At 39.2% G+C, this 21595-nt stretch overlaps 1 protein-coding gene across 1 annotated transcript; it reads left to right on the forward strand.

Moving 5' to 3' along the window:
* Positions 1–3510: 3510 nt before the first annotated feature.
* On the forward strand, positions 3511–20262 carry LOC128368955 (solute carrier family 25 member 36-A-like). Its single transcript, XM_053329886.1, has 7 exons — positions 3511–3916; positions 6915–7079; positions 10380–10457; positions 13490–13590; positions 18899–18965; positions 19075–19364; positions 19980–20262. Exons 1-7 carry the CDS (start codon positions 3876–3878, stop codon positions 20171–20173), a joined length of 936 nt encoding a protein of 311 aa, XP_053185861.1. The 5' UTR covers positions 3511–3875; the 3' UTR covers positions 20174–20262.
* The last annotated feature ends 1333 nt before the right edge of the window (positions 20263–21595 follow it).

The following is a 21595-nucleotide window of genomic DNA, read 5'->3' on the forward strand; positions in this document are numbered from 1 at the left end:
GGAAAGAAAGTCAGACAGCCAGTAAGTGAGACAAATGGGCGTAGACAGACAAATTGCATAACTTATTCACAACGTTTGGCTTTCAATAACAGTCTAATTCAAGTGCTGCAGTTCCATCCCGTGATCCTTTAAACTGTCAGCAGGAGTCCTCATGAGCAGCAGTGCAGCAGTAATTCACTTTTTCTCATTTTCCAGTGCCCTCTTGTCCTTCTGTGAAGGACACTATCTTGATATTGCTGCCTTCCTCACACTACAGCTGTTCAAAATTCAAACTGTCCAATATGTGCCATCAGAATAAAGGTATAGTCTTAGTTTTTCGAAGGACTTTGGTGTCCATTCAGACCTCTCTAGTCCTCCAGGTGTCCATTCATTCTCAGACAGTGCTCTGGATATTTTGTGTTACATTTAGCAGACAGTAAGATCAGTTCATCTTACTCTAAATATAAATCTGGTAAACTCACTCCAGTCTGTCTTACAATGTTTAGTATCTGTCCATCAACTATAGAGAGCCATCTTGGGATGGTTAAATGTGGTATTTACTTTATTTCATTCCGCATCTCTTGTCTGTTCACGTTTCAGTTAGAATTGGAAATTCATAGAATCTCATTCAGAAAAATTCTTGGTATTACTTCATGTTTATCTATCTATCAAAGTGTTTATTTTTGATCTTTCGGACTTTCACCTTGCACTGACCGTATTGATCTAAAGTTACAAATAGACCTGCAGCAAAAACAGTACACGAAACTACTTTGATCATAACATAACTTTAAATCTAGATCGTCTTCCAAATGAGACAATTTGATGAACATATAGATTGATTTGAATTCCCTTTAATTGCTTTTAGTTTACAAATGAATATATATTTTTTTTAAGTTTTAGAACAATTAAAGGCCGTTTTGTTTGATTTGAACAGCACCTTGCAGACTTTATTCAGAGCAAATGTTTTATTTAACAGCAAAATATTTTAGGCTAAAACTACCATTTGTACATATTACTCAAGCAAAATGCATTTGACTGGGTCTTTATTCAAGGGCAACCCGTATTCATCTCATTTCAGTATAATGCTGTGTAATAGCACAGGGTATGCCATCCCTCATCACTATTTCAGCATCCATCCATGTGTCATGAGACCCACATAACCTTTCTAACTCAGGACATGCCATTATTGGTTTTGACTTTACAAATGTGAACAGTGAAACCATGCACATGACTCCAACTTCTCATGCTGTGCTCCCAATTACAAAACGGTGTGCTGCATTATTGAATCACTAACTGACTATTCTGAGTGTGGTCAGCTGATAATGCAGTAGCTGTTAGGGCAAAAAAAATCCAGTGAAGATTGTCTCATGAATGAAATTGCATCTTCCCTTCCATGCAAAGTGCTATTTAGGTGCACTTAAACAAAGAAACACAATGGTTAAATGCTGCTGTTGTGTAGCTGCAGCTGGACTATTAGCTGTTCTGCAGCCAATAATACAAGGCTGCTTGTACATGGTGGGTTTTAAGGGGTCAGTGTATTCAGGTGTGTAACTCTTGGAACTCATCAGTCTGCCAGTACAAAAGGTCATTTGAATTAAAGCCAATATTGTTTGTAAGAGCAAGGTGAAAATATTCATCCAGATGCCTTTAATTTGATCCAGATGCCTCCATTTTTATTTTTTATAGAATGCCTATTTTCATCTGTCATTAGAGAAAAAAACTGCATGTTTTTCCCAAAATTGTTTGAAATCCAACTGCTTGAGCGTAATCAATGTCATCCTCAAAGGGAAAAGGTAAAATTGAGTAGGTTTGGTGCAGCTAAAACAATTTACTCTGTTGCGCCTTTGTGGATGATAATGGTGTGAAGTTGAACATCCTCAGCTTTATGTGTGATCATGTGTGATAGTGCATATACATTATTGAAACATTCAAATGAGAAACCTGTAATAAATCAAATAACCTGAGAGGAATTCAGGGAATTAACTACCTGATATATCAAAGTACTTCATGACATTGATGCAAAAGTCCTGCAAATTCAATACTGCCGCCAAGCTGTCCTGCTCACTGATGAAACATTGCTACCAAAGACCCAATTCACATAGTATAGCCTAAATAATATAGAAACATATCTAATTGTCTCAATTAGACAGTGGGGAACAGTAAATTTTTTGTACATTGTCCCCACCAATATACAGAACCAAAATAACAGAAACTGTCCAAATACACATTGGACAAACACACAGTCTTCCACCACTATTACACATTATACAGATATGATTGCTTGGTAGAGTAGCTAATGCAGAGGTAGAAGCAACAAATGAGAGAAAAATAGGTCACTGGATTCAAAGCAAATCAATCAAAATAATCAAAGTGGACTTAGGTTTCGTCTGGTTCACTCTGGTTTGATTCTTGGAGACATCTATTGATACTTGGCAGATTAGGGTTTGCTAAAGTGGGCTATAACAGTCTTGTTCATTTTGCAGAGGAACCTACTGTTTTTACTGTCCAGTAGCTCCAGTGGTCCACTATGTTGTATAGCTGACACTGTGTTCCCATGTATGTATGTATGTATGTATGTATGTATGTATCTATGTATCTATCTATCTAGATGCATATATATGAATAGCAATCATAAATACCAAAATGATATACAATCATAACATAATATTATAAATATAAACGAAATAGAAAACACAGAAATAAAAGTAGACTAAATTTCACAAATCCTATATCACACAAATAGAACAACGCATTTATAAATTGTGGTTTATTTGGTAGTATGACTATTTTTCCTTTATTGCATTATTAGATTACCATACACAATTAGGTATGCTAAATTCCCCCGCTCTTCCAAACTGCTTCCAGCAGATAGACCTGGGGTCAACCTACCCCTATCTCTTATATCTGACTGTGAGATCTTCTCAGCAGGCAGAATCTAGCTCAGGAAGTAGAACAAGGTCGCACACTGGAACGAGGTTAATTGACCCGCACGGTGACAACATATTGACTCACGTGTAAATAACCGATAGAAACCCATAGTGTCTTCTCTTATGGTACGTACCTGCCCGGGCAGCTGCCCATTTCGCTCATATCTAAATCCTCCACTGATTTAATCCTACTGTACAAACTGAACTGATGACCAGTTAAAATAACAATTCTCAAATACTTGCATTTAATTGACATACTGAGCAAGTTGCACTTTTGTTGAGTTCATGACATTGGAAGAAGGTTTTGTTTTTTAATCAAAGGTCACCCAAAATTAAAACTCAGTGAGATAAACCCGCCTGCAGAAGTGTGCCACGTGCTCGTGTGCAATGTAAAGGTCTTCTTAGCTTTGAGAGATAACAGAGATTTCCAGCTTGCACCTGCACATGTTGCATCTCTGATTCATTAACTGCTGAGCATGTGAACAGTGCATGATCAAGGCGGAGACGGCCTGACGTCACGGGTCCGGCTGCCCAATAGCAGCGCGTGTTTCCCAGCCTATGGTTGTACAGTAAATACTAGCAGCACTGCCTCCTTCCCTCTTGATGCAGCGATGAAAGCAGAGGAGAAAATCGAGACACGCTAGTGGATGTGACACAAAAACACCAGTTAGAACTACGAATAGCTTCACCACCAGCCGTCAGCCTTGTTCACCTCGCAGCTGTCCAGTAGTTTTATCGAAGAGAAGAAGCTAGCTGTGAGAAAGAGGAAGCAGAGCTAACAGTGAGACATAGGGGGGTTTGTCGGCCCACTGCAATCTGAATCACCGAAACTCACCCCCACCGCTGGTTCATCATCGACGTGCGCATCCTAACGGAGGCAGAAAGCACCGGGAAGGGACGGGACCCGAGCCAGTGTTTGACCCTCTGCCGCAGCCCCGAGGTGCGCTGCTTGGCAGAGCATGCTAAATAATGAGCCAAAGGGATACACTGGTTCATTTGTTCGCTGGAGGGTGAGTCAAATAACACCGTTTTATTACGGTAATTCTGATATTGTTCTTTATAAGAGTCGCAGCAATAAAACATGACTCATTTGTCCATGTAGCTAGCTAACAAGGTCCGCGCGTGCATGTGTCACAATCCTGGCAACGGTGTGCGCGTCACTGTCATCACTATCTGACTTCCGGTCAACACTACAAAATATTACAAATTTCATCATTAAGTATTAAAATAAACGTGCCTAGAGGGTGAATCTTGGCGTATATGTAGTTTCAATGACTACTTTGAGGCATTTAACTCGATCTTTGTTTGCTCGTAAATAACCAACAAATTGTATTTTCCATGGAGGTGACATTACTTTATGCTTTGGTTGTGAAGGAGAATGTAGTTATTTTCCGGTCTACGCGTATTTTGTCACCAGCTTTATGTAACTCTACTGCAGTCACATCAGTGATACTGATTTTCACCAGAGATTTTGCATTTGAAGAAACTGAGACATTATTTTGGTGACTGAGACTAAACGTATGTTGCAGGTCAGTGCAGGGGGAGTGAACAGTGTGATGAATTATTTCTTTATCTAGTGTTACTTTAGTGATGCATATAACCATGGATGTTGGCACAATTTTCTGGGAAGGGGTGCTGGGGGGGGGGGGGGGGGGGTTCATGGACTACCTCACCTATTGCACATGGACTACTTCATCCCCTCACACTGTTTCTTCTTTCATGGTGCCCCACCCTGGACAGCACTGTCCAACACAGCAGTACTGATTAGACTGAGCTATGAATGATGCTGGATAAATTATGTGAAACAGAACATTAAAATAGAAAAATAGGTACCTGCAGTTTGCTAAGTTTCTTGCATGGACATTCACACATTTGGAAACAGTACTTTTACTGTCAGCTGTCTTTCACTTGTAACATGTAAAAATTGGTGTGTGCGTGTACGTCTGTGTAAATATGTCAGATGGCATATATATGCTCATCATGTTAATGTGTGCCATTTACAGACTGCAGACATTTTCATTCATCATTTTGTATATTATGAATTCATGTAGAGGCTACAGCATATGTTGTATTAAATCTATTGAAGTAGGTCAACAGTTGTTGCTGCTAGGTTGCTAAGGAGCCCTTCTTGCCTCAAGATAATGCAGACTATACTGTCCTGGCTGGTTGTTGACTTAGTACTCTGAGCAGGAGACAGGCTTATCTTTTCTGACAATCACATCACTGGGCTAAGAAAGCATACATCCTTTATGTTGAAAGGAAACATCAATGATAGAAAGTAGGTCAAATTTAGGCACCAAAAGTTTGATGCAGTAAAGGGAAGCTGCTGATGGCACCCCTACTTCCAACATCTCATGAACTCAGTTTCTTTGTTTGTTTCAAACACTGCTTAATGTTAAGGACTTCCAGGTACTGCAGATGAGCATTACTGCTCAGAGATCTGTTTAATAGTATTTGGTCCCAGAAACGGTCATCTTATACTGTATTGCTGTCCAAACTGTAGGTGGGAGTTAATTTTTTAGAGAGTGAAACCCTGGTAAAGTTCAAGTTTTCTGCTGTTTCTGAGAGAATCCTTTGTAGACCAATGACTGAGGCCATGATAGAGGAATGATGACTGTATATAGATCAGCAACACTTCTGATTCATCATTCTGTGAAACGCCCTGAAAAGTTGTTGATCAAAGAAAATGTAAAAACAGGCAAAACATGTAACAGTTTAACACCTTTTGTCTTCAGTTTCTATTTGTCTGTTACCTCTCCTTTCATCTCTGCACCAAGCCATTGACATTGAAATGGTAATCTCATTACACCACAATTATTCTCCTATCTCTCCTGTGAGGGATTTAAACTCTGAGACTTTGCTTTCTTGAATAAGCATAATCAGATTTTCTTTCTTCCCCAAAAAACATGAGCTGGAGGCCTCAGCGCAGTGCTTTCCTCTCACAGTCCACAGCCGTTGAGACACACATGCAGCAGCCAGCATAGCCTAGAAAGTAGGCCAAGGGTCACCGCTGCCTGCGAGCATGAATGTGGGTCGGTCTTTTGAAAGGTAAATATAGCTGTTGCCACTCGAAAGAGACTGCAGAAAGAGGAATTCACTGCTAGCTGCCAGGATGTCAGCGTACCCCACTGTAGAGCCACAAGTTAACCCGACCCAAAGAGCATTTGCCTCGATAGTCAACAAGCACTTTTTAATTTTATGGTGGTTTGACTGTTAACCTACAAGCCCTATTGTGGAAAGCAGCACGCCTCTGGTGAAAGCAGAGAGGATCAACTAATCACAATCAGTGGTGTACTGACAGAACATTATTTTGAGATTATGTGTGGCAGCCCTGGTTTTAAAAACTAGTGTATTAATTTAAACCACATCAATGCAAATGGACAATGTGGTGATATTGATCTGTGCTCCATGCATTATGTTTTTCAGAGAATGATTGGAAATAATATTGTTTTAGTTTGTTTACATGCTGGTGATCTCAGTCGCAGTTGAGGTCAAAGTCTAAGCAACGTGATCACGAGTTTCTTCAGTTGATTTGTAAGCAGTTATGCCTTTATTTACAGCGCAGATGTCTGTTTGAGTGCAGCGAAACACCTGAACAACAGTCTGATATTCACAACATCTTATTTTTGCCCTCTCAGATAGCAAAAGTCAGCAAAGTGGTCACAGTTACACTGAGCTGGGGGTTGTTTTCTGCATCATGAAACCAGTCAGACACTTTTAGCTGGTAGCTTCACACATCTCGGTATCTTGAGTATGGTGGCATCAGGTCACGGTGTGTGGATCTGTGCCTGCTTGTAGATAAATTTAGATTAGAAGTTTAGCTCAGAGGAATAACAGATTGTGTATTACGGATAATAAGATGGTTTAAAAAGATAAATAAACAAACAAACAAAAGACCTGACAGAGGGAATAGGACATAGGTCAATAGGATATGACATGACTCATGTTAACATAAAAAACATTTTTTTTCAAGCATTTTTTTTCACACAATTGTTTTAATCCCTCTAGATGTGGCGGTACAGTTGGTGCTATTTTGACTTGTCCTCTGGAAGTGGTGAAGACCAGACTGCAGTCCTCCTCCATCACTCTCTACATCTCTGAAGTCCAGCTCAACACTGTCAACGGAGCAAGTGTGGCCCGCGTAGCCCCGCCAGGGCCTCTGCATTGTCTCAAGTAAGGACAATGACACTCAATGTGCCAGATGGCTGTCTGGGTAAAAGAGGAGTATTACCAAGTTTAAAGGATAAAGAGGGAGGATACTATTTTTATCTTGACTGTAAGCAAATCTTAAGGTTTTACTTTAACAAATACAGTTGGCTAAAATATATTGAATTGTCAGTCAGTATTGTTCAATCATTTTGCTTGGAATTTGTAATATTGTGATACAGTTTCATTGTTTTTTGCTTTAAGTGTTAATTGATCATAATCTGAACCAGCTTGAGAATTTTAACTGTGTCAAATGAATAGTGAATATTTATACTATTATTTAGAAAACAATTGTGAATGGTTTTCAAATTGTATGTGTAAATCATGGACAGCTTTATACAACACAAAGCTTTATACAACACAAAGCTATATGTAGACGCAACCTGAATACATACAGTGTGGGAATGGAGATGAACAGAGGCACATATGCACCGAGAGGCACAGTTGAGCCGAAGTTGACAGCTGCAGGTGTCAGCCTGCAAGTATTCTGAGATTTATTACATGTTTAATGATAGCAAAGACAGGAACAAAAGGAAGATCTGTAAGACACATATGACATTTCTGGTAAGTTTTGTAATCAGTCTATGAGCTGTGACACATGCTCTGTGTTTGTTGTCACAGCAGATGTCCGTTAGTGAAGTTGTTCTTTGGCTGTTAATGACCAAGGTTCACATTACACGCTAAAGTTTAAGTTTTTACAGTTGAGTGACTCAGTGACTTAGATAAGATTTTGTTCATTGAAGTTTGAACAAACCAAATCAGATTTTTTTATATCAGATTAGGATCATTTGCATATGTGGTCCAAGATCTGATTTATATGTCTGGCTACAGTTCATTCAGAAATTCAGGATTTTTTTTTTAATGTGTCATGTATTTTGTTATAATTCAGTTTCAGCACTTCACAGCACAGTGAACATTAACTGTTGCCTTCCCATTCTCATTCTTATCGTCTGCATTATCATTGTCTGCTGACCTCCACAGCTAATAATCCAGGCATGTGGCATGTGTGCTACTCAGCCATGTGATCCATGTTCATGATTTGCCTGTTGCACAAATGATGTCACTTCAGTTCAATATGCGCATGTTTGTCAGTTTAGGACCTCAGTGGTGTTCACACTCGACACAAAAATCGCAACTGACTGTGATACTCTAAAGTTAAGCTGCGCCACGATGAAAGACTTTGACATTTAAAAACACAAATAGCCAATGAGAATAATAATAATAATTCCTTCAGACACAATTATTCCTTGGCGCTGTTAGAGCGCGGGCCCAAGGTGGATTTAACCACAGTAGTAGTACAGTAACATTCATTTTCTCATTTTATGCAATTCGTTAGGTTCCACTGCAGCTACAAACTTGAAAAGTGTAAAACCCTCCCTGAGGACCTTGTACTGTAGACCCTTATATTTTTTTGGATTGCTGTGTTGTTCTTGGCTTGAGCTACTTGTTTACAGAACAATCAAACCAACCAAAATATTTAGGCAGTAGAACAAATAAAGACAAAATAAATCATTGTATGCCTCATTTTGACCTTAAAGCTCTGTGTAGATTTTGGGTACTTTCTCCACTACTGGGCAATCAGCGTAAGAAATACACAAGAAATTGTTCCTTTTTTTTGGAAACATGATATGTCTTTTGTTCACCGTATCAGTACTAGACATAGTGGAAAGTTACCAAAATGATGGGAAGTGAGACTGAAGGGGAATCCGACATTGGTTAACTGCTTATTTGGAACCTGTGGTGTTTGCCGACTTGATGCTGATTCAAAATATATCAGATCTCAGTCTGATCTGCCTCACATGTCACCCCAGTATTTATGTGATGGTACAGGAAGCCGGTGAGGCTGAAAAGCAGTAATCAGTGTTGGTCAGTGAGGGATTAACAGCTTTTAAGTAAATATTCAACCTAACTAACGAGGCTCTACTCTTGTTCTCTAGCAACCTATTTCCATGACCGTTAGAGTATGTCACACATGCACAGCACAGTGTTTAACAAACTGCATTGTGCACAAGCTGCTGTGACTGGAATTTTCCACTGCCAAATGTTTGGAGTAATAGTCTCATAAATTAAGAAACTTTGAGAAACCTCTCACGTTTGACTTCACTTGTGCCGACATAAACCAACTTCTTGAGTTGTCTTTGAGATAAACAACCGCTGGCAGAAACTGTACACCGCTATTACAGAGTAATAGAGAGTAGGGCAGAAGAGGATAGAGCGATATGGCAGGGAAAGGAAAAACAAAGTCAAAAGCTGGTCAACATGTAGTGAGGTGAAGGTCTTGTTCCATTTTAGAGCAGAGTATGTTTATTTCTGTTTATTTGTTTTGTAGGACTGTGGGGAACAGTGTCACTGCTACCTCTGTATGCTATTTAAGTAAATCTCTGTATACTAAGGTATGTTATACTGAATGTAGAGCCAGAAACCCGCAAATGAACGAAATACAATCAAATAGCTCAGATCGGGAGCCATTTTCTTATCTAGACCTTGGAGTCTCCTATTTGCACTTGAAGCAGGGTGTGTGAAAATGTGCAGTGCATGGAGGTGAATGATAGGACACACTTTCTCTGAAAGAGGTTACTAGGTTACACTTTTAACCCAGGTGACAAAAGAGATAATGAAACACGTGAGCTGTCTCTGTAACACCACTATAAACACTGCCAGAGCAGGGTTAGGTGCCATTTATTTTGGGTCTCTCAGTATGTTGATAGCGACCCTGTTTATAAAGTCAGGCTGTATTGAGTGTTGTGCCCTGGCAGAAAGCCCAAGAAGCTATAATTTACCCGCTCATCTGTTTAGGCGTCCCACATTAGGTACAAATGTAGCTGTAAACAGAGGTGTGCTGCCAAATGAAATGTCATCTCTGCTATTTGACCTCTGTGATATGTTGGGTTTCTTTTCTATTCCCTATAGTACTTTACTTAACTCTGTATATTTCTTGATTTTCTACACACTATTGTGAGATAAAAAACGGTGTCTCTAACATAACCTCAGAATGGATCCCGCTCATAGGATTGCAGTTTCCTAACATTAAAAATGAAATATTCACATGTTATTTTTGTTGAGCATTTTGGATTAAAGGATTAAGAAGCAGCTGTTGACATGACAACACCTGCTTGCACAGTTAGGACATCCTTCCTCTATGCAATCACATGATTATTAATCTAACTATATAACCTTATATAAAGCATATTATATGGATATTAAATGTATTGTGTGTGTGCTTGTTGTATATTAAAACATGAATTAAAATGTTTTCTCTCCCCACAGGTTAATCATTGAGAAAGAGGGAGCCCGTTCACTCTTTAGAGGACTCGGACCCAATCTTGTGGGTGTGGCACCTTCCAGGTAAGTACAGTACTACCTACAATAATCTTGGAGTGCTGCATACCCTGTCCTGCTTACCATCTCCTGCTGTGTGATGTCTTTAGCAATAGCACACATATACAGAATAAAATCAAAAGAAAGAGAAAACATTCTACATTTGTATATCTGATAAGTGACACAGTAAGTCACCACAGTATCAGAATCAAACTCGATCAGCACAATCAGTTATCAGATACAAAGGTCTTTCCTGCGTCATTTCCCTCACACATTACATCAAACCTGGGTACACGTTTTTGTTGCTGCATTTGCTTCTGCCAGGTTTTCTTAGATTTTTTTTTTTTTTTTTAAAGCTTAAAGCTTGCAGCAAATTATAGCGGGCCACAAATACCGAAATGAATGTAGTTAAAGTCTACAGCACTACCATGTAAATCCTAGCTCCAAATCCCAGCGGAAATGAGCAGGTTCCTTCATTCTAAGCTGGTTCGAGTTGCATAACAGCCTGAACTCAGTAGATCAAAGTCTGAATGAAACAGCAGCAGCAGCAGCAGGCGGCCAGCAGTGACACTACCATCATGTGACTGTTGTTGTTGTATATTATCACAATGGAGTTCCTATAATGAGAGAGTTGTGTTTGAGTCTAATCCCCCTCCCTGACCTGTCTAGTCCTCCCCAGCTACTGCTGCATCACATGGCCATTGTCATTCTCCTGCGTTGGTTTGTTTATCTCTCTCTCTCTCTCTCTCTCTCTCTCTCTCTCTCTCTCTCTGACTCATCCTGTCCCGCCATGTTTGTCATTCACTTCCTGTATTAATTCAGAATTGTTTTATCCTCTTCGTCCTTCGCGGCCTATGCGGTCTCACCCTGTATGACTCAGACTCTCTGAGGGGCATAAAATGCTCCTGGGTGTGTATGTGTTTCAGTCACATGGGCCGGTTGTCCAGTTGTGGAAATGGCAGCTAGTTTCCTGGTCATGACAGCTATAGTAGACTGAGCTATAAGAACATGTTGTTACATAAGGAACAAACCAGATGAACTCATTGGCAACACACAATCTCTCCCTTTCTGTCTTCTGTGTAGTTTTGAGATCCTCTTGTGTCAAGTGCAGATCAGTATTCTCAGGCTGTGTGATATTACACATGAATTATATATCATATCTATATTTTGTACTGAATTGTCACTGAAGCTATATCAAACTTATTTTGTGTTAAATTCGTGCATACAATTAACGATGGCTCCACTTGCTAAATCAGATGTCAAGGATACCTTATTAATTAATTAATCAAATTTCCTTAATTCACCCCTGTATATTACTTCTTATTCTATATTTATCTTTGGACACGTGTTTGCCAGCAGCATGGAGGGATTGTTTTTTACGTCACTGGTATGTTCTAGTTATGAAACAAGTACAATAAAAATGCACGCTATGAATAGAAAGAACTCCTCCACTGAAGTTGATTGATTTTGATTTTCGCATTTAACTTTCACACATTAATTATTAGAGCACCAAAAAATATAAGCAATTTTTGTTGTAATTGACTTGAAAAACAGTAACATGTGTTACATGTAAAGATGCAACATTACCATTGAGTTTAACTACAATTTAATTTTGGTAAGTGTATGTTTTAGATACAATATAATTGCATTAAATAACATATTTATTGCTTTATTTAGCTACAAAAGCAGCTGTTGGTTGCTGAGCTGCAGACTTATTCTCTCTTGTTAATAATTTGGAAACCGCACTCTGATTGTGATGCTGGAAAACTAAAACAAATCTTTTGATACTAATGAGTGTACGGCCTACCAGACATGCTTCTGGGCTTCATTAGCCACACACACATACACACACACACACACATGTGCATACAGAACAGCTTGTACCACCAGCACCACTCATTACGTATAAGAGATGCGTATAAACATTCAGACCCGCTCACATAATTCATCTGTCATACACAGAACACTGTGATCGTGCATACTTTTTATTCAGAACGAGGGCAGGGCAGGGATGTGTAATTCCAGTCAGCGGGAATATTGACTAAATCCTGTGATTTTATTTAGTGAGGAGGAGCTAGGATCATCAGAGATAAATCTGCTACTAAAGCTTGCCATGAGATTGAGACACACACACACACACACACACACAGATTAACTCCTTTCAGTGGCTTTTACGCTACATATTAGCTGGGCTTAGCTCTGCTGCAAGCCCTCATGTACAGTTAAGGCAATATTTTATCTCAGGCAATTGAAATAAGGCTTTCATATATATTGAGGTTAACTTGGTCTTATTGCTATTCTTTTTTAAATCTGGCAATTATATAAAAGGTTTCCTATTTACTTAAAGTCTGTGTAAAGTAAGAATAAATATGTGTTCTGAGTTTGACATACCAGAGAAAAGTGTGTTGTTAATCACCCTGCCAAATTTGAATGATTAAAAAAATCGCCAAATATATGAAATTAGGCTTCAAAGTTGTGTAAAAATCAGCCTCTTTCTCTGCTTCCAAACGTTGTGGTAGTGCCCGCCGAGTTTGCTGAAACCCCGCCCCCTACCAAGTGTGACCTGTCAATCAAAGTCACCACCTCTACCAGAAACATGGACACTAGGTCTGAGAGCCTTCTGCCGCTAACTCGGCGGCTAACTCGGCTAACTGTAGACTGTAGTAGTAGTAGTGTGCGCTGAATGTATTTATACCCACCCACTAAATCCTGAACACAGAAATCTTGAAACACAGTTTGTGAAGCCTAGCTTCACAATTCAAATCTAAATGGTTGAAATACTTTTAACACCTTTTTTAGAAATACATTTATGACCTATTTAATGTGTTTAGAAGAAAATGTCTGAATTCACATTACACAGTCTTTAACTGATGGAATTTAACTGATGAATTCAATTCATGGATGCTCATCATTCTTTTTTTTGTTGCAGATATATTATTTTGAGCAATGGTAAATGTGTTCAGACTGAAGAAGCTAATTGTTTGTAGGAAAAGAGTGTGTGTGTTTTAGTGTTTTTCATTTCTGACTAACCTGTGTCCCCGTGTTGTTACATGTTACAGGGCGATCTACTTTGCTGCCTATTCAACAGCTAAGGAGAAACTCAATGGCGTGCTGGAGCCAGACTCTACCCATGTGCACATGGTATCAGCTGGGCTGGCAGGTAATGATTGCTCCTTCTCCCCCTCCCTTCTGTTCGTCTGTCTGTCTGTTTGTCTTGTCTGTCTGTGATCTCTGCCTGTTTGTCTGTTTGTCTGTCTGTCAGTCTGCCTGGGCAGTGTATCTCACTGATGGGTTTTATTTAAAAAAAAAAAAAAAAACATGTTAAAGAATTATTCCGTTTGTCTTCCTCAGACAAATTTCATTTTTCTTTTTCTTTTCATCAGTTTTTTTTTCACAGTTTGAACTAAATCAGAGTATTACTCCACCCCCTTCCCTTCTTTACCCCCTTGCCATATACAGTACATACATGTGTGGGATAGTGGGATCTTCACAAACTTGTTAATATTAAAAGCATGCTAAAGCTAAATGCTAGTTTTTTTTGTTGTAAGTAGGCATTACGTAGCTGTTTCATGTACACAAATATATCAATAAGGGGTTTATCAGAAAGCACAATTTAAGACTCTCAGGATCAAAATAACCTTGAATATGGATTATGGCGCTACCAGCCTCAGTTAGTTTATTGTGAAACTAAGTCATGACATTTACAGAGACCAATTTTGTCAAAATCGCTGTACTATTATATATCAGTTATATCAGTATCAGAGCTAATTTTGTGGCATTTTAGGAACATTTTAAAACAACAACTAATAAAGTATCTTAAATGATGCCAATCAGATCTTTGCTGCTCACTCTTGTGAGAATTTACTTTCTGTAACTACACCGAGATAATACTTGTCAGTTGACTATGGCCTTGACAGCCCACATATAGCAGAGGAGGCGAAAGCTTATCTCAGTAGTCTCAGCAGATAAGACAAATCAGCCAGGCATATTCAGCTTTATTGTGCCACTGCTGACATTTATACTACTTTATGTATTTTCACCTGTTTGACAAAAAGAGTGACACCACATGGTCCTCAAAGTTTAGGTTGTGCTTTCCTCCTATATAAGCCCCGTTGTCCCCCATGTCCTCCTTTTTTTTCTCCTCTCATTGCCCCTCTTTCCTTTTTTTTGTATTCTTTAATTTTGAGCCCTCTTCAGAGGACTCTGTAAATGGTTTAACATCCCAGTTGTTACTTAAACAGTGTGGTCTGGGCCCCCTTCTTTACTCTGTGTGTATAGAGGAGAGAGCACGGCCCCCAAAGGTCAACCGGGGCCCCTGGCACTCGGGCGGACACGTCAGGTAGCACCCCATTTCTCTACACTGGTATGATGAAAACCATGGTGATTTTTATGAATATTAGTTAGTTCGTAATGGTTATTTATTTGTAAAGATATTACCATTGCTTACGGCAATGTGTTTGCTGCTGGTTTGTAGTTTTAGGTTGTTATTATAAGGTTTTGTTATTGCCTAGTCTTGACACACATCTACCCCCTTCCCCTTAGTCTTGTTCTTGCAACGCAGTAACGGTAAAATAATGAATTCTGTGGATTTCATGTTGTCAGCACAAAAGAAATGCTAACCTTGTCACTGCTACACAGGGCTGTAATCAATGTGCTCCATTTTGTCTTTTGTCATCATCCATCAACACCATTTGTGCCTCAGTCATTTCTTTTCAAGGAGAATTGGTGTCACTCCATCATTTTAAAGGCAGGTACTATTTCAACATGACTGACTCTTTTCAAACTAGTTGAATTATGAAGTTTAACCTCAATAGTACTGGCAGTGGCAACAGTTTAAAACACATGCAGCTGTCTATTTCATATACTTAAACACTCTTTGTAGAATTCTGTTTTTCTTCATTTTGCACATATTTCTTTATGAGCACGGCAGTTACATACTTTTATCTTTAGGACCTGGAATGAAATAATGATGCATTACATACATTTTGGCCATGAGCCAGACATGCTGAAAAGCTGTTTTATGGTTTCTTGGACAAACATCTGTGAAGTTGAACAACACAAATGTGTCATTGTCTATCACTTGCACATATTATCTGTGTTCTCCCCAAGCTTGAGCAATAGAAGAGTTATTTGATACAGTTCAGAGTAGATTCAGCTTGCAGGAGACACCAATACCCTGGTGACTGGATAATTGTTTCCAGTTTTACGAAGTAACTTTGCAGAATCACTGTCTCCCATGGCCTCCCTGCAGTGAGTTGTGGCTCTTCTTGCACTAGGCGAAGGGTGGCCACTCCCCCCCGCCCCAGCAGTTAATCTAAAGCATGTTTCCATCACCGAATGTAGGTCAAACTCTGGAGAAACCGCACAGGGTCTGTGTGCCTATAGAAGGATCTTTGTGCACCACATGCAGCAACATGTCTGATGCAGATCCAGTTTCATTTCCATTCCAGAAATGTATGTCAAGTAACTTTGTGCCTTGTCATAGAAGTTTATGGCCCTGCCATTGTTTTTTGCTGAGGTTTATATACATAAATGGTGGTAAATACACCAAAATATATGTTGAGTCATTCTTTGTGTGTATATCGTTGGCTCAGAAGAATAACTGATGAAAAAAATGAGATCATTTATTTTATTTACATTTATTTACTCATGAATTACTCCATTGTAGTAATTAACAGACACGCTTTATAAAAATGATCAATTTTATTAATAATGAAAGCCTGTAAAAAACAAACATAATAATAATTTTTTAATTATTTAAAACGTTCATAATAAACATTTTAGAAAAGCAAAAAAAACCCAAACTATTAACAAACTCAACAAACGATTCAAATGAAATTATTAGATTGTCATACTAACACAACTACATCAGTGTAATTTTGAACATTAGGTTGTTCATTTTACATATAATATTGAAACTTTGCATGAGAGCATTTGGTAACTTAAAAACATCTGTGAACATAGTATTTATGAAGTAATGTCATTTTGTGTGACGCTGAATTGGACTTATTTAATAACTCCTTTAGGAGTTATTTGATGTGTTTCTCTAGAAATAGACTGACTCTCTGGCGTCACATTTTTCTCCTCATGAAAGGACATCTGAAGGTTATTTTTAAACATATCCCACTTTTGAAATAATCAGGTTTGGTCCAGAGAGGTATTTGGGGCTGGTTGGGTTGGTTGCATTCACTGTCCCACTTGTGTCATCTGTGAGTTCATCCATATCTCATCACATATTCATAATATAGTCTCTTCCTTCCGTCTCCATGTTTCATCACCATCATACACTGCAGAGTGTCAAAACGACAAGGTTAGCATTTCCCCCTGCCTCTCTTCATTTCCTTATTTTATTAAGCATTTGATGTCGTCTTTTCTCTAATATCTACATTGTAAACTGATAATGGAAGGATGGTTATAAAGAATACATCCTCAATTTTAATTGTGCCTTTGTATTTGCACTTGTGTTTCACCTCGCTCTTGTGAGATGGAGCTGGAGTTTTGGATTGGGTTGACTTCTGTTCAGTCGACATTTTCTTTATTCCAGTTGATTAAAAGGAATAAAGTGAGGGATGATCTGGGAATAAAGTGGAAGTAAAACAAATGTAAACTGATTCAAAGTATGAGAATATATTAGAGGGGATGGGGTTTAGAGTTGGGATACGGGTTTTGGGAAAAGATGGGGGGGGGCGGACCGCCGTCCTTCACCTCCCATCTTTTCTCCATACACCTATACAGAAAGTGGGATGGGGTTGGTGGTTGGTTGGGTTGGGGGTGGATGTGACTGCTGCTTGTGTGTGACTGTGGTACAGAAAAGCCTGTGTCTATTTTAGGGCTTTACTGTAAAGCTTTCACCCCTGCGTGATTGGGTGGGACATCCCCGCCATCTGAGCCCCCCATATCTGCAGGCTACTAGCTGCAGCGGGGAGGAGCTGGAGGAGCTTTGCCCCTCCCTCGTGAGTACACGCCATAGACGCTACTTCCTTCTACTTCCCTCTTTTTTATCTTCTTCTTTCTCCTCTTCCTCTTCTTCTTCTTTATGTTCTTCTCTTCAACAGACCTGTGTCATCCTCTCCTCTTCACGCAGTTGCCTTAACGTAGGGCTGTGTTGCACTGATACACTAGATGTGACTGAGGCCTCTTTTTTTATAGACTTGCTCTGGTCTTAGCTGTGTTCTGCAAATGGCCATGTTTTATTTCTCTATGGTACATCAGTTGTATAAAAAAAAGTTACACGGCCTTTGTGTCATTTTGTAATGATACAAAGTGCACATTAATTAACTTTATGCCCATTTCAAGCTTTACATTACTGTACATTGTCTAGCATTCATACTAAACAAAAACCCAATGACTGTTCAAAATATCACCTGTAAAAGACTCAAACATGCACACATTCTCCTGTGCTAAGTATATATTGTAAGGTGTTTTTATTAATGTATTTTCAGCACCTCAATTATTGACTGACCCCTGTTTTAGATCAGCCTAAGATTAAGGTGTACATTAGAAAACAGCTGCCCATCAGTTTTAGGAAGTCTGTACTTAATTCCAAGTCAGAGACTTTCCACTTTAGTCCTGCTGAATAATTGAAGAATCTCCTCCAGACACCACTTTGTTTCTATGTGCTGTAGTACTATAGCTGTGCTAGCATCAGGCCAAAAGCCTGTCTTGAGTGTCTAACCAGTTAACTGCTGGTTTGTTGAATGTTATAGAATAAATAAAATACACACATTCAAGGACTAACAAGGGAGTACATTCATATTAACCTTACAATGAGACTTTGAGCAATGTCACAGCTTTGTTGTGACTTGAAGTTTTGGTGTAACAGATGTGCTTAATAAAAGGCTTATGTTGTAGTTATGTGTGTATTTGAAAGCAAATTAAAAGAAAAAACAGACCGCCTCTGTAAGCTCTTTAAAATGAGCTTATGTTATAATTGTGAGTGATTTTTATTACAACCACAAGAGCTCTCATTAGCATTTAAAAGAAATGAATTAGGCTGCAGAATAATAACAATCTGCCACACTCAAAGGCCTAAAATGAATTTGCTGCTTGGCCTCATTTCCCAGTCTGCTATTAGATATTTTTCAAGATGATAAATGAATCAATAAAGCACTTACAGCTGCTGCCTTCATGCACTGTTGTTAGTTAAGATACTTTACTTCAGGAAGAGAGCTGTTTACATGCACCTGAGAAGCAGTTCACACAAAGAGGATCAATATGTGAAACAAAACGACTGTAACTCAATGAATGACTTTTTGAAAAGAGATGATATTGATACAGATACTCATCTATTCTCAATCATTGAAATCAAAAAGCTCATGAAAAAGACCAACACTAGTTGATCCTGTTTCGTGAAGTGCTTTTTTGTCTGTCTTTTTTTAGCGTAGATTATTTAATGTTGATAATTAGATTGTGTATTCCTGAGTGTCTCTGCATCTGTCTGAACCTTTGCACTTTACTGAATTTCTCAGGGTTCACCGCCATCACAGCCACCAATCCCATTTGGCTGATCAAGACACGCCTGCAGCTGGACTCCAGGTGAGAAATATATTATCAGAACCCTATCAGCAACTTTCTTTAAAAAATCCTAAGAAGCTGGGTTTGTGCTTTTGTTGGACTTTAATTCTAAGTGTCTCCATGACCACAGAAACCGGGGAGAGCGACGCATGAATGCGTTTGAGTGTGTGCAGCGGGTGTACCAGATGGACGGTCTGCGAGGTTTCTACAGGGGCATGTCAGCCTCATACGCTGGAATCTCTGAGACTGTTATCCATTTTGTCATCTATGAGAGCATCAAACGGAAACTATTGGAGGCGAAGGCCCAGAACAGCATGGACGACGAGGTGGAGTCTGTCAAAGACGCCTCTGACTTTGTGGGCATGATGCTCGCAGCAGCCACCTCCAAGACCTGTGCTACCTCCATCGCCTACCCCCATGGTAAACTCCAGTCTCGCTCATCTTAGTTTTTCTCTTTAGGGTGAAGTTTGGGATATTCTATACTTTTCAAAATCAACAGTCCGTCTCTCAAAACTTACATTTCTTACTTCTCAAGACTTACAGTTGTTTATCATTTAGCTTTGCCCATATTCTACTTTACCATACTGTCATTTTTTTTTTAAGACACTCTCAGTTGTGAATGTTTGAAGTCATTCTGGGACATGGAAAAATAATTGATGAAAAACTCTTTAGATTTTCTTCTTTAGTAAAAGTATTTTAAAGTAAAATTACTTTGTGATGGAGAAAAATGGCCCATATGAGTGATATTATGTTGTTGAAGCTGATGGAGGTGGAGCTCATTTGAACTGCTTTGAATGCTGTATTATATTTTAGGTGTCAGATTCATTGAGTGAAGTTAAAGCTACAATATTTTCCCCTGAATTCTAATAGAGAAATTAGTGTAAAATTTAAACACTTCAACAAATGTATGAGTACTTCAAAATAACATTTACATTTGCAATTACACTATTTCATATTATTTCCGAGTTTCTGAAATAGATATAAAGCACTATGAAGATTTAATTAAACAAACTTTCCTCTGCTTTCAAATTGCAGAGGTGATACGCACACGGCTACGAGAGGAGGGAAGCAAGTACCGCTCGTTCTTCCAAACTCTGATTACAGTACCCAGGGAGGAGGGATACCGAGCGCTGTATCGTGGCCTAACCACCCACCTGGTCAGACAGATCCCCAACACCGCCATCATGATGTGCACCTATGAAGTGGTGGTCTACCTGCTTGGTCGTTAGCCCACCAGGCATGTCTCCCTCCTGGTTTCAGAGGGAGACAGAAGCGGTTAGCCAAATGATTGAGAAGGATGCCCTTTGGTGAGGAACAGTGGGAGTGGAAAAAGTCAAAGTGAAGACCAAAGGAAAACCGAAGATACTCTAGAGGACCAGCAAAGGACAAATAAGTAAAAAAAAAAAAGATGAAGAAAAAGGAAGGAGGAAGTTCCTTTGTTACCACATCAGCATCTCCACTTCCAGTTCCCTTTATCAGACTGCTGGAACAGATAGAGGGCGCTGTAGGTCACAGAATAGGATATATGAGTAGGATGAGAAAGGAAAGAGAAAGATAGAGAAAGTTTGACATCTGTTAAACAGAAGGTACCTCTGAAAGAAACTATTTTAAGCACAACTCAGTGGCCTTAAAGGAAAGAGTTTTAGTTTGAGTCATTTCATTTTCTCTGAGTGAAAAGTAAAAAAACAAACACCCTTTTCACTTCTACAGAGATGATATTGCAAAAGGGGAATGCTTGAAGACCACTGCATTTGAAAGGAAAGACAACTAAATGTAGGTCAGTTTCAATTATCAAAGTATTTCCACTTGGCACTATTCTGTCTGCACTAGTACACACTTGCTTCAATGCTGTTAGACTACTGTAAGATTTGATTACTGGCAGTTGAGGAATGTCCCATTGTGAGAAGAATATTTTCACTTAAAACAAAAGACATCAGTCTGTTTTAACAGGTCCTAATCCACCCGTCTTTGCACTACAGAAAGTACGTTTTCAAGCATTCCCCTCTGAATGCTGCAGTTGACCCCTGGATGGCCTGAAGTTCATGCAAAGCAGTGCACTCACTGGCCAAATACAATGAAACACAATGAAGAGCTTGTGATGGCCCGTCACTCACATGCCTCAGAGTATTTATAAAGAGTATATGAAAAAGCTGACTTTCTTCTAGTGTTTTTATTCCTCTATATGATCCCGTGCCTGGAGGTGACATGCTTTGGCTGAAGTTGGCCTTGAGTGTTTGCCAGTCTGTCTCGTTGTGCAAACTGAAATAAGATTGATGTACAAGGCCAGCTTCTTCCAGTGCCCAGTCGCTGCTCAGGACTCTGAAATCTGTGTGTGAAAACATAAGACCAACGTGTCCTTTTCAAGATGTGAAGTGTGCGACTGTCCAAAAGGTACCCAGACTAAGTATCTGCCATTGGAATGCCACTACTTGAATATAATGTGACAGTGTGGGGAAATGTTGGAGTCTGAGAATGTTGGTGGGAATTCAACAGCACCCCATTAACTGGTTCTATGTGTATGTATGTGTCTAACATGTTCAAGAGAGCGAGAGAGAGTTTGTGTGTGCGTGTGTGTCTGTGTGTGTGTGTGTACGTCGTGCGCATCTGCAGTCATGCATGCATGCCTGCATGTATAATAAATATCTACTCCA

Source organism: Scomber japonicus, chromosome 12 (assembly GCF_027409825.1).
Source record: "Scomber japonicus isolate fScoJap1 chromosome 12, fScoJap1.pri, whole genome shotgun sequence".
In the NCBI taxonomy this organism is placed as follows: domain Eukaryota; kingdom Metazoa; phylum Chordata; class Actinopteri; order Scombriformes; family Scombridae; genus Scomber; species Scomber japonicus.